This window comes from Sander vitreus, chromosome 4 (genome assembly GCF_031162955.1).
Source record: "Sander vitreus isolate 19-12246 chromosome 4, sanVit1, whole genome shotgun sequence".
NCBI classification, from domain to species: Eukaryota; Metazoa; Chordata; class Actinopteri; order Perciformes; family Percidae; genus Sander; species Sander vitreus.
In genome coordinates, this window is record NC_135858.1 from 34181792 (window position 1) to 34195887 (window position 14096).

At 41.1% G+C, this 14096-nt stretch overlaps 2 protein-coding genes across 4 annotated transcripts in view; one reads left to right on the forward strand and one right to left on the reverse strand.

The window, feature by feature from the left end:
• The window catches only part of matn4 (matrilin 4), a 34916-nt gene extending 24330 nt beyond the window's left edge, over window positions 1–10586 (reverse strand). For all 3 annotated transcript variants that reach the window (XM_078249438.1, XM_078249437.1, XM_078249436.1), the window contains exon 1: window positions 10211–10586. The gene's annotated coding sequence lies outside the window, so the exon portion shown is untranslated. The remainder of the gene's footprint in view (window positions 1–10210) is intronic.
• rbpjl (recombination signal binding protein for immunoglobulin kappa J region-like) overlaps window positions 4420–14096 on the forward strand; it is a 39865-nt gene continuing 30188 nt past the window's right edge. The window contains exons 1-2 of the mRNA XM_078249440.1: window positions 4420–4474; window positions 10116–10263. Coding sequence (XP_078105566.1) covers window positions 4420–4474; window positions 10116–10263 — 203 coding nt within the window. The remainder of the gene's footprint in view (window positions 4475–10115; window positions 10264–14096) is intronic.

Consider the following 14096-nt stretch of genomic DNA (forward strand, 5'->3'; position numbering starts at 1 on the left):
TTTTGAAATTAGCACTTCGCCAGGAAGCAGTACTTTGTGGGCAGTTGTGCTAAAGTTAGCTTGCTAACATAGCATAAGCTGGCTGGCAGACACCTCGCAAATAACCCCAGACTTATCACCCCCTAGCGTTGTGGCGGTGAAATGCACCGCGATGCAAAGCAACCCCGACGCAGAACTCCAAAAGGGTCACGACGCCGTAGGAGCGACGGCGTAGCTACGCCGTGGAGTTGACGCAGAAGCTTAAAACAGCCTTTAGCTGCTGCCTCCGTCCACAGCAGGACATTGCTTAGCTTCCGTGTCGCTACTCCTGCCTGCTTCTCCAAACTTGGGGGTGTGCCGACCGCCATCTACTGTAGCTAATACACTGACTATGGAGAAGTAGCTCATACAGCCATACTTCTAAACATCTGAACTATCCCTTTAAGCAACTGCATCATCTGCTGCTGAACACTAACAAGTGCATAACAGGCCTGGAGTTTGTGCTGCCCCCGATGGAGCGGAACATGTTAATGTATTCTCCAGACTTCCTGCGAATCTGCCCCTGATGTCCACTCAAACCACAGTCAGTGGACTCTGACCCCAACATCACTCTGTGGCTCTGCAGAACACATTATACACATTAGTGCAAGAAGTTAAAACTGCATCAGGTGAGATGTCACAGTTCATCACATTTAACAGCTTAGACGTGTGTTCGAGGAGCTAATTGTTGATTTATCGGCCGATTATTTTCTCAATTAACTGAGTTATCGATTTATAGGAAAAAGCCTTTAATGAAGATTACCGATTAAAAGATATCAGTCTAAAATCTAAAAATGTTCAATTTACTATTACATGTGCAGAAAAAACTTCACTTGAGAAGCCTAAATGATGACACATTCTATTTGTGTCTGTATACTCCCTGAGAGTTAATCATTTAACTCAAAGAAGTGTTAGTTGCCAATGCCGATTCATTTTCTTAGTGTTTTTTCCTCTTCTATCTAACACAACATTCAACCCCATTTTTGCACAATTGAATATGCTGATACACAATAATGATACATTTGGAAGTTTGATCTGTTAATGTGCATTCAGGGCCAAAAAAAAGAGCCAGAGACAAACACATTTCAGTCAGAGCAGATTATTCTTCAGCGCAGTTTGTATCAATCTTTTTCTAACCCTTCCAAAAGTCTTTCCATTGCTGCTCGATTGAATTTGACTGATGTGACTTCAAACTGTTCCTCTGGCGTCTCGTATCACCTCAAACTAAACAAATGTCTTTCACAGAAATGACTAAATACCCAGTAAATCCACAATTGCTCACAGTAAATAAACTGTAGCATGTTTCAGGTATGTATTTTTGGATTGATCACAACAACTGTAGTTTGTCGTTTTTCTGCCTGCTGTTTGATTGGAAACACAGACATCTTGTTGAGTTCTTCTGTTGGTTTTCATCACATTGGGATGTTTCTAGCGGCCTCTGACTGTAAGAGACAGCAGGGCACGTCCACCTGCAAGATAACAGTGGCTGAAGGTAAACATGAATTATTGTTTCTCTGAGGGTAAAGAATTATCAACCTTGTTGCCTTTGAAATAAAGGGTTGGGTTGTAGTATATCACTGGTGGCGTTTGCTGTTTTAAAGTGCTCATATTATGCTTTTTGGCTTTTTCCCTTTCCTTTATTTTTTCATATATTTTTTTTGTGCACCTTATAGGTTTACAAAGTGTAAAAGCCCAAAGTCCACCCCAAAGGGACTTACCATCTCCAACAGAAAACACTGTTCACGAACTGCTCCAAACAGCTCTACTGTAGTCCAGCCTTTACTTCAGAGACAAACGTGAGTCACTTTGTAACACATACTCTGCTTCTGACTGGCTAGTAGTCTTTACCTAGCTACTGTTAGGGCACGCCCTCATACTCTGCTTCTGACTGGCTAGTAGTCCTTACCTATACTGCACATGTGCGACTCCCAACAAGATGGAACAGAAGTGAGATGTCTCACTCTGTAGCTAAAACAGAGAGCTCAACACACAGGGTGAAAAGAGGAGCTGCAGCAATGTGCAGTACAACAAAAATATGGTGTTTTTTTATTTTTATTAAACCATGTAAACCTATTTTGGTACAACCTGTAAATACAATTATGAACTTGAAAATGGGCATAATATGAGCACTTTAATATCCTATCCTAATTGCTTTTAATTTCATGTTTAAGGGGTTTGGATTTTTGAAGTGGTGTTTGAGGTACCTGTCTATAGTTTTAGACACCTAAAAAATCTATATCAGTTTAAGTGTATCAATAATTTAGGAAATCATTGGTGATACACAGCCCTAGTAGAACTATTATGCGAATGCAGCATCTTTCAAAGTACTGTGATGATGTAGGTATGGCATAAATGAAACAAAATGAGTCAATCTGGGCAAACATTGGTGCAATTATATGTGGTGTCATTCATTCTTGGTGTTTAATTACTAATCCTACATGTAGGCGCTCCAGTATATTCATTAACTACTGCATACTGACAGCCATGTCTGAAGGGCATTTGTGTGGAGTTACCTCATATCTACAGTATCTCGCATTAAAAGTAGAGCAGACTTCAAACGGCTGCATGTTAACATGTCTGTTCTCAACACTGTAAAGTCATTCATAGCAACTGGAATTAATTACAGCATTATTACAGAATGTCTCTATGGGTGTTATTAGAATCTGTTTATTGGCAAAGTCTATATTTGTATTTAATAATACAAATGTAACTGTTTTTTTAAGCACTGCATGCTAAGTTTTAGTCTTGGGTTTAACTTATAAATAGAAAAGAGCAGTGGTCAACCGAAAACTATTTTAGATCCAACAGATAACTTTAAAAAAATAAAAAGCTGTTTGCCGAAGAGAAAAGGTGTGTGTGAGAAAGCTGCCGTCCAGCAACAGGTGATTATCTCCTTATCCACACAAACTGAGAGATACAGTAATGTGCGCACACACACACACAGAGCAGTGGTCAGATAACAGATCCGGGGTGGAGGGCAAACATGAACACACACACACACACACACACACACACACACACACACACACACACACACACACACAGAGTGACACATATCTTTTCCACTGAAGTCTATGTTACTGTAGATCGACTATACATTGAGGTGGAAACATGTAACTGGTTAAAGTGACTGATGGACATTGACATCCTTTAAATAAACTAACGTTTACTGCTGTGAGGACTGTGCAACTGAGAGGATAACTGTTACAGCATGTGGAACATCTGGATGGATAGAAACTGAGCCTGCGGCGCAGTATGAGAACAACAACAAGAGGATCTTAACCAACGTGATTTCAGGTCAGCTCCCACTGAGAAACCATGAAAGGAACTTCTTATTTGTTATCAATTGAAGTTTTATTGTCAAAATGTGAAATTTAGATCTACAAAGGTTAATCAATTAGGGTCAACTATTAAATTAATCGCCAAATATTTTGATAATCGATTAGTTTCAGAAAAATTCTCTGGTTGCAGCTTGTTAAATGTGATTATTAGTTTCTTCTCTCCTCTGTGACAGTCAACTGAATATCTTTGAGTTGTGGACAAAACACATCTGAGGACGTCATCTTGGGCTTTTTGGGAAACGCTGATTCACATTTTTCACTGTTTTCTGACATTGTATAGACCAAACAACAAATCGATTAATCGAGAAAACAATCAACGGACTAATCGACAATGAAAATAGCCGTTAGTTGCAGCTCTGATGCAAGTGAATATTAATGAAGATTTCATGTTTTCACTGCTATTTCAAGTTCTGACAGTCTGTTTTTTGAAGTTGTCTTCGGTTAGGCTGATTTGTTTAGTTTACACAGATATCAACATTTCATCAGACCATCAAGCTGCAACACCAAGCCAACTTGATGTTAAGTCGACAGCTGCATTAGTTGAATTACGCAGCTCTTGGACCTGCTGATGGACACTGAAGTCATTGTTTTATTCCTCCAGAACAAAATCTGCCAGCTGTGCATTTGTTTGTCCAACTATTGCTTACCATACACCAGAAGACTCTGAAAAGACTAAAGTCTGACATCATCTCACATATAAAGATGTTCTGTCATAATGTCACTGAGTTTTCAGTCGCAGACCAGAAGATTTTACTACCAAGAGTTAAAACTTACGAAAATATTGATTTTGTTGGAACGTCAAGACGAATAAAAGACTGACTTAAGACAGCTAAGACTTGGTTTTATGACCATCCACCTTACACCAATTGGCGTCCCAACTTTAGTAAGACTCTCAGGATTTTATTCCGACGTTGAAAATGTGTGGACAGTGGAATCGCATGAAAAGTCGTTTGGCACAAGTCCACAACACTCATAAATTGTGGTGCAGCTCTGAGATCTTTCACTGTAAACACTGTAGTTCTCTTAAAATCAGCAGAGTGACGATGGACCGGCCGTCTTAATGTCAGCAGAGCCAATCATGGACGAGTTGGGCATCGCAGATCAAGGCAGGCGAGGTGAGTCAAAGATGAGTTTGCCATCTTATAGAGAGGTGAAGTCCCTCCCCTTCCTGTGAACAACCATGGGACCTTATTTCCGGAAAATACGTATTTTTTAATCCTGTTCGAATTGAGCCATGAATTACACAGATGATGTTTGTCAGTTTAGAAGATCATTTTGCGAGAGAAGAAAGTCTCAGTTTGTCATAAAACTTGTTAAAGTAGAACACTGTGAAAATACTATTAGAAAGACTACACACGTCAAAGTCTTTAAGTCACGTCTCTCGAGCTTCTGTGTTTCGTACCGGGATGTAACGTTACTCATACGAGCAAGGGAGCTTGCTCCTTCTTTCGCTTCTCTGTTGATAAAACTTTGCAGGATAAAACACATCAGGTAAGATAATGTAACGTGTTGTGGAACAGAGCTAAGCTAGCTCGATAGCGAGCAAGCCGAGCATCAAGCCAGGTGAAGTAAATTGTGCCAGACGAGCGGTTTCACACAAAACTAAGTGGTACTTCGACAAACTGAGACTTTCTTGCCTTGCAAAATTATCTTTTAAACAGACGAACGTTGTTTAATTCATGGCCCAAGTCAAACGGGATCAAATAATTATTTGTCTTCCCGTTAACCACCATACATATTCATGCATATTTTTCCGAAATGGTCCCATGGGGTCCACTGGAAGGGGAGGGACTTTGCCTGTATTTTTAGTTATTTGTGAGCAATGTGACGTCAAGCAACAACCAACAATTCAGACAGACAGAGCAAAACATCTGACGATGATGGGAACGTCATTGGTTTTGCAGCAAGTGTTGGACCAAGCGGCAACTTCAACTTCAAAAAGTGAATCCAAAGCTGAAGCTCCTTAAAGCTGCATTCTATCTAACTTCCAGCAGGGGGCGACTCGACTTTCTCCAAAAAGAAGTCTGTTTCTATAGCAGTCTATGAGAAAATAGTCTCGCTTTGCCAGACCCTCCTCCAAAGCGCCCTGAAGGAGGGTCTGGCTACTCCACATAGCATCTGCTCTGGTTTAATGGCATTTCTTTAAAACAAGAACAGAACAGCAGAATCGTCATGGGCGGTGCCAAACTCCGCACAGCGCCGCTGCAAAATAGTCATGCGAGAGAAAACTCAGATTGGACAGAAAGTCTGGCTAGCTGTCTGGATTTACCCTGCAGAGATCTGAGGAGCAGTTAACCATAGTCCTTAGAAATCCACCAGATTTAAAATTCCAACACAAAGAAAGCGGAAGGAAACGGAAAATACATGCATCCGGCAGAATTTCCTGCGCCACCGGAGCAATCCCGGGAGTGGAACGTCAAGGATATAGACTAATGAGAAAACAGCTCATCCAACCCACGACCCCCTGATAACCATCCCGCGACCCCCTGATAACCATCCCGCGACCCCCCTGCCAGGGTCCTGAACCCGAGGTTGAGAAACCATGACAGATATTTGACCCCGCTGTTGACATCGTGTTGGAACTGGTTGGATTCGGAAAGACTTAAAATATGTCAGTGGTATTAGTGCACTCAAGTGTTGAAGAAAAAGTCACCGTGCACAGAGTGTCTGTTTCATATGACTGTTATTACTTTTGTTTGCAGATTTGCAGCTCAACAGCTTCTCCTATAGCAGATATTTGTAGTATCCACAGTTTTTGTTTGTCGTTGTGCTTCAGTCACTGCTTCTTGCACTGAAGTACTCTCTGTTTGCAGACAATATGATCCTGTTAAATCAGCCAGTTCTGTAGTTTGACTGCATGCTCGTTCAATACTCTGCCGTTTCACACAACACAAATGCTTTTCTATGTCGTTGTTTCCATAATAAAGACTGCATTGACTCTGTTAGACAGTCAAGATAAAAAAAACCCTGTCAACGAAAAGTACGTGCTGCTAAAGCTAAATCTAAGACGATTTCCAAATGGTAAAAAGTAGCGGTGTAAATCAGAAGTTTTATCACGATAGGATATTTCTCGATTATTTGGTCAACAATACAATATTTGCTGGTATCTTGAAGTCCGCCGCGATATGATTTTGATTCAATTCATCGGCCTGTGATCGATATAAGGCGATATCATTAACACCTGTTACATTTATATCAGCTCAAAAAAGCTCAAAACCAAAATATGATTTGACAATTTTATTACTGAGCTCTTCCAGACATTTAAAATGATAAGCCAAATATTCTTTTTTTTTAAAACAATAAATATAAAGTGGAAATTTCTAAATAATGGGGCATCTTAAAGATGAAGTAACAATGTTTTTACCGGCACCGATGATATTGGATCGTTAGTCATTGAATCAATATATATATATATATATATATATATATATATATATATATATATATATATATATATATCGATCCATTGTTAAACCCCTAGTTAAAAGGATAAAAAAAATTGAAAATATATATATATATCTGTGCAACAGAAAATGTCATTTATATATGCAGATTTTCCTCCTTCCATCTTTTCTCAGGTCTTCAGCCTTATTTTGATCATTTAGGCCTCAAAAAGGTTTTCAAATAAATACATCCGCTTACATAGCTTTCTTTTAAGAGGTCACGAGCCAAAACGGTCGGGAACCAAGTCCTCGTGTAGGAGAAAAAGTGTATTTCGTCTAGAGCTGCAAAGATTAATGGATTAGTCATGAACTACTAAATTAATCGGCAACTATTTTGATAATTGATTGAAAAACAACTCAAGCCGATTGATTAATCGGCTTGAGTTGTTTTTTATGAGCTTGTTAAATGTGAATATGTCCTAGTTTCTTCACTCCTCTGTGACAGTAAACTGAATATCTTTGAGTTGTGGACAAAACAAGACATTTGGGGACGTCATCTTGGGATTTTTGGGAAACACTGATCCACATTGACATTTTAGAGAACAAACACTTAATTGATTAATCCAGAAAATAATCCACAGATGAATCGACGATGAAAATAATCGTTAGTTGAAGCCCTACTTTTGTCACCTGTGACTGAAGAAAAAACTCCTCTGGTTGAAAGAAAGATGTTTAGGATTAAAGCAGCAGGTGAAGGAGTGAAGGGAGAGGCATGTAGGTCAAGTAGTATAAGTTACATAAACAGTAAAAGTCTCTCTGTGAGTTTGATTGACAGCCTGGGTTCACACTGAGATGTTCACATGTCAGCTCTGTGGTTCAGACATTAGAAAGAGAAGAAGACAGACAGACGGTGACCATATGTTCATCCAGAGAGCAGAGAGACGGGGTGGCTTTGTGCAGTGAGACGGGCAGAGAGCCTGTGGTTGGTACTGTAGGTGGTTTTGAGTGACAGCTGGAGCCCACATTGAGATGAAGACACAGCACTTCTTGTTAGTAGCTGGAGATTGGAACCAGATGTGGACTCTGCTACTGTTAGCAGTTTCCCTCGCTTCCTGTACGGTCTACCTACCTGCCTGCCTGTCTCACTGCCTGACTTCCTGTCTCACTGTTTGATTATCTGTCTGACTGTAGACCAAACTGAGGCTGCTTTCACAGAGATAGACTCTTGACTGTTAAGAAACAGTCAGACTCCAGATAGACGGTTTTGTGTCCAAGTGACTGATGGGAACAACTCTGAAATTGGTCCAGTATTAAGCCAGACAGCTGCAATGTGACTTTAATGGGCAATTGTGCACCTTCAATTTGCATCCACTAAAAGTGCTGTTTTTGCCACTGACAGGCTCAGATTACTATAAATTACTGACAATATTACTTCTTCCTTACACATACATTTACAGTTACTCTTTCACTTTATTGAGAAACCGAGGTGTCAGAACGCTACGAAGCGATCGATGCGCCATTGCCGCCATTTTTTTTCCTAGGCTTCTCATTGGCTAACATGGCTTTAGGTCATGGTTATTGCACCACCTGTTGGTTCGGCATGCTCTTGGCTCGCTAATGGGTTTTTGCATTTTTTTATTTGGACAGATTTTTTTAAACCATGCTTGTGTGGATGGGGAAAAAAAGCCCATGAACTCTGTCTGGATGTCTGGCCTGAGTGAATAAATGATGCACACGAAGCATGAAGAGCTAAAAACATCAGATCAGTGTGAACCTTCCTCACATATACTGTATACATGAAATGAACAGAAACAGCTCATATTTCCACATCTCATATGTGCACCACGTGCTTTTCCATCGTTTATATTTCTGCAAATATTTAACGGCACCAACTGTAGTATGTAATACAGTAGTAGTTCCTGGAAGTTGGTTCAAAATGTGTGCTTAACTTGGATGGAAACTTGGCGTGTGGCTCATTCTTTGGGTTTAAGATAAGTTTTTACTTTTGTGAAACTGTCTAACTTGTATTAAAAAAAAAAAATCAACTTTATTATGGCTGTCAGTCTGTCCATTAACCTGTATTACTGTGTCTGCCTGTCTTTCTTCTCTAACTGATCTGTCTTCCTGCCTGAATGCAGCGCACAGAGCATCACCTCCAGGCAACCAGTGTGAACCCACGGCGTTACTCTTCTCTCTCCCCTTTCCCCTCCCTCCTTCACTCCCTCCCTCCCTCACTCACACCGTTTTAGAAACCTGCGAACAGCACCTTTGATTTTTTTAGAGTTAGAAGACTAAAAGATGTCAGAAGATTTTTTTAATGGTCTCTCTTCCATGAAACACTTAAATTATTTCACATCATTTCAAACACACTAAACAGTGCAGAAATGGAAAGAAATTCAATTAAATTGTATGTATAGTGTCATAACATAACAGAAGTTATCTCAGGACACTTTACAGATATAGCAGGTCTAGATCACACTATAATAATGGACCCAACAATTCCCCCAAGAGCAAGCATTTGGTGCGACAGCACTGAGGAAAAACTTCCTTTTAACAGACAGAAGCCGGCTCTTGATGCGCAGAGGAAAGAGTGATAATCACAATAAATACAGACATATTTCTCATAATAGAAACATTTTGATTTATAACTTCAAACTGAGAACAATCAGAGAAACAAAGATACACATCTTTACAACAACCCAAATGTTCATGAGCTTTTTTATCAAACATGTAGCCTGTTATTTATACCATACTGGACTCTAAAGAAGAATTTAAAAAGATTTTTTTTTTGGGGGGGGGGCCTTTTGAATGTTGGTTTTATCTGTCAGAAGCAGCTGATGTTGACTGCAGTTAACGATTATTTCCTTGAATAATGAATTGTAGAACGTGCTTACTCTTCCTCAGAGGTGACATTTGAGAAGCTGGAACAACATTTCGCTTGAAAAGTGACATGATTATCGATTAATCACAACAGCTGCTGATCTCCGATTTATCTTCGTCGACTAAAGATTTCAGCTGCTACAATGAGCATCTCTAATGATGCACCTTCTGTCCTCGTGCAGGCTGCACAGCATTCATATCACCCTGCAGAGATCTCATTACATTACATGTCATTTAGCTGACGCTTTTATCCAAAGCGACTTCCAATTAAGTTATTTCAACCTTGAAGGTACAAACGCCAGACAACAAGTAGTAAGTACAGTGCATTAGCCAAACTACAAAGAGCCATATGAAAGTGCAACTGTTAAAAAAAAAAAAATGTCATCCCATTCTGCTTCTCTTTGGTTTCAAACGTTTAAATGACGCGTCATGTAATAAATAATGCTCTTTTTTTTTTTTTTTTTAACCGATCTTGTCTCTCTTAATCTGCCAGAAACTTCGACCACCCAGCCAGGATTCTCCCAGGCGGACCCCGCTCTGTTTTACCCCCCTCCTCTCTCCCCAGACCCGGGCAGCACGCTGACTCACCTGGGGACGCTGCTGGCCGGACACGACGCACCGAGGACCGGCGGATGGGGCAGGTAAGACCGGCTGGGTACTCACTCAACCTCCGCAACAAGAAAGTCCCGTAACACTCTCACACACACACACACACACACACACACACACACACACACACACACACACACACACACACACACACACACACACACACACACAATGTCCCGGGTTACGAAAGGTCAGGTCACAGTTTGCTGTAGTTTATCCCAAACTTGTTTCTCCTCAGAGAAGGCCCAGCCAGTGCCGTGAGGAATGAGCGCGCGGACGTGAAAATGCGTTCAGGACGGCGCGTGACCTTTCCTCGGTTTTACTCACTGGTGGAATGAGGCGGTGGAGGGATGTTGTGGAGCTATTAAAACGGCAGGAGGAGAAGTATTTGTGGAGGCAGAGACCCCACCCCGGTACCCCGGTACCCCCGCCCCCTGCCTTCTTTAACCCGAACACCGGGGAGGGAGAAAGGGAGTTTCTGCAGCGCGGAGGGGAGAGGTTTGGAGAGGTGGGGCCGTGGCGCACGAGTCAGGGATTACACCTATTATTTGAATTGTCAATTCATATGTTTATTATTTTCTGGATTAATGGATTAGTTGTTTGCTCTATAAGATGTCAGAAAATGGTGATACATGTGCATCAGTGTTTCCCCAAAGTCCCAAGATGACGTCCTCAAATGTCTTGTTTTGTCCCTAACTCAAAGATATTCAGATTACTGTCACAGAGGAGTGAAAAAACAACTAGAAAATAATTACATTTAACAATCTGACATCAGAGGATTCAAAGTTTTTTTTCATAAAATAACTCAACCCAGTTAATAAAATAGTTGCCAATTCAATTTATTAAATGGAGTAAAATAAATACATGATTTCGGGTCTGTTTCATGTTAAACAAAAAGGATCTTACTCTTTAACAAACAGGTCTATCTCTGTAGGTATCCGTGCATAATGTTGTCAGACACTTAGAATAATAATCTGAACCTTGGTGGCAAAAACAGAACTTTTAGTGGACGGAAATTAAAGGTGCGCAATTGCCCATTAAAGTTACATTGCAGCTTGTTTTTTTGTTTATGCTTAATACTGGACCAATTTCAAAGATTGTTGTTTGCATTAGTCACATAGACACAGAAACATGGGAAAATAAGGTCCAGGTTGAAAAAAGGTTAACTTTTTAAAGAAATAATCACTATCTATGACTAAATGAGGTAACACAATGGTGGTTGAAGTCCATTGATGAGATCTTTTACATTTGCAGGATTCTGAACTGGGTGTCTTTGGTGACATTCCCCAGAAAAATCACAAGCGGTGCACACTTAGTGGCACGTTTTCCATCACCCAGCTGGGAATGGCCCTCCAGACAGGGTAGGCGGAGCCAAGCAACAGCCTCGTTCTTTACATTGTCTGCTAGCGTTACCAGTAAACGGTTACTTTGGCCGAACAAGCAAAGAGAAGAGCAATGACCATAGACAAAACTTCAGAAGAAATAATAAGGTTTTGATGCAGGACTTTTACTTGTAGTGGAACATTTTCACAGTCGGTGCGTTTACATTCACAGCAGTAACCGGGGTATAGTGAATAACCGGGTTGTGCCAGTTTTCTCCGTATACAGTGGGGCAAAAAAGTATTTAGTCAGCCACCAATTGTGTAAGTTCTCCCACTTAAAAAGATGATGGTCAATAACAAAAGTTCATCTCAATACTTTGTTATATACCCTTTGTTGGCAATGACAGAGGTCAAACGTTTTCTGTAAGTCTTCACAAGGTTTTCACACACTGTTGCTGGTATTTTGGCCCATTCCTCCATGCAGATCTCCTCTAGAGCAGTGATGTTTTGGGGTTGTCGCTGGGCAACACAGACTTTCAACTCCCTCCAAAGATTTTCTATGGGGTTGAGATCTGGAGACTGGCTAGGCCACTCCAGGACCTTGAAATGCTTCTTACGAAGCCACTCCTTCGTTGCCCGGGCGGTGTGTTTGGGATCATTGTCATGCTGAAAGACCCAGCCACGTTTCATCTTCAATGCCCTTGCTGATGGAAAGAGGTTTTCACTCAAAATCCCACGATACATGGCCCCATTCATTCTTTCCTTTACACGGATCAGTCGCCCTGGTCCCTTTGCAGAAAAACAGCCCCAAAGCATGATGTTTCCACCCCCTTGCTTCACAGTAGGTATGGTGTTCTTTGGATGCAACTCAGCATTCTTTCCCCTCCAAACACGACGAGTTGAGTTTTTACCAAAAAGTTCTATTTTGGTTTCATCTGACCATATGACATTCTCCCAATCCTCTTCTGGATCATCCAAATGCTCTCTAGCAAACTCCAGACGGGCCTGGGCATGTACTGGCTTAAGCAGGGGGACACGTCTGGCACTGCAGGATTTGAGACCCTGGTGGCATAGTGTGAAATGGCGTAGATGGTAGCCTTTGTTACTTTGGTCCCAGCTCTCTGCAGGTCATTCACTAGGTCCCCCCGTGTGGTTCTGGGAGTTTTGCTCACCGTTCTTGTGATCATTTTGACCCCACAGGGTGAGATCTTGCGTGGAGCCCCAGATCGAGGGAGATTATTAGTGGTCTTGTATGTCTTCCATTTTTTTTATAATTGCTCCCACAGTTGATTTCTTCACACCAAGCTGCTTACCTATTGCAGATTCAGTCTTCCCAGCCTGGTGCAGGTTTACAATTTTGTTTCTGGTGTCCTTTGACAGCTCTTTGGTCTTGGCCATAGTGGAGTTTGGAGTGTGACTGTTTGAGGTTGTGGACAGGTGTCTTTTATACTGATAACAAGTTCAAACAGGTGCCATTAATACAGGTAACGAGTGGAGGACAGAGGAGCCTCTTAAAGAAGAAGTTACAGGTCTGTGAGAGCCAGAAATATTGCTTGTTTGTAGGTGACCAAATACTTATTTTCCCGAGGAATTTGCAAATAAATTCAATAAAAATCCTACAATGTGATTTTCTGGATTTTTTTTCTCATTTTGTCTCTCATAGTTGAAGTGTACCTATGAAGAAAATTACAGGCCTCTCTCATCTTTTTAAGTGGGAGAACTTGCACAATTGGTGGCTGACTAAATACTTTTTTGCCCCACTGTACATGAGCGGGGAAGAATGGGAAGAATGACAGGAGTAACTCCACCTCCGGTAGAGGAGGTAGCGATCCGCCAACGCACGACTGGCTTTTTCTTCCGGTTGACCTATGTCAAAATGGCACCAATCGGCCTCTCAAGTAGTAAAATTTAACAACTTTCATTCATTCAGTTTCATTACCACACTCTTGTCAAAGCGTAGGAAAGCACAGTGTTCCCGCCAGATGACTGACAACTTGTTCGGCTCATTATAACGTTATGTGTAACCAGTGCTGGGTGGAATTATCAAGCTAACCCGATCGTTTAAACCCATCATAGCGATCATAATTTCTTTTTTTTACTTTACGGAACAAACAAGAAAAACTCACGTTCAGCTCCATGTGCGTAACCTTCAGGAAATGAAGTATCGTCTGATTTTAACCCAAACCACCATCTTTTTCTAAACTTAACTAAGTAGTTTTGGAGCTTTATGTTAAAAAAAACCTCAACCTTTATGTTAAAAAAAACCCAGCGACCGTTGCATTCTTTGGTTTAGATATGAGGACTGACCCTCGAACCAGAAAATCTACTTTTTTGGAGGTCAAAGTGCGTTCATCTCCTCCCCTCCCCCTCTTTGCTCTTCCTTCTGTCCATTCTGTGTTCCCGGTGTGAAATGCCAGAGGGTCTGAGCTCCTGACACGCTGACCTCTGACCTTTTGAAGAGGGAAAAGTCTAATTTAGACTGAGCACACACACTGCTTGTCAAGTGTGAACTGTCGACCATGGAGAGAGGTATACTGGGTCAG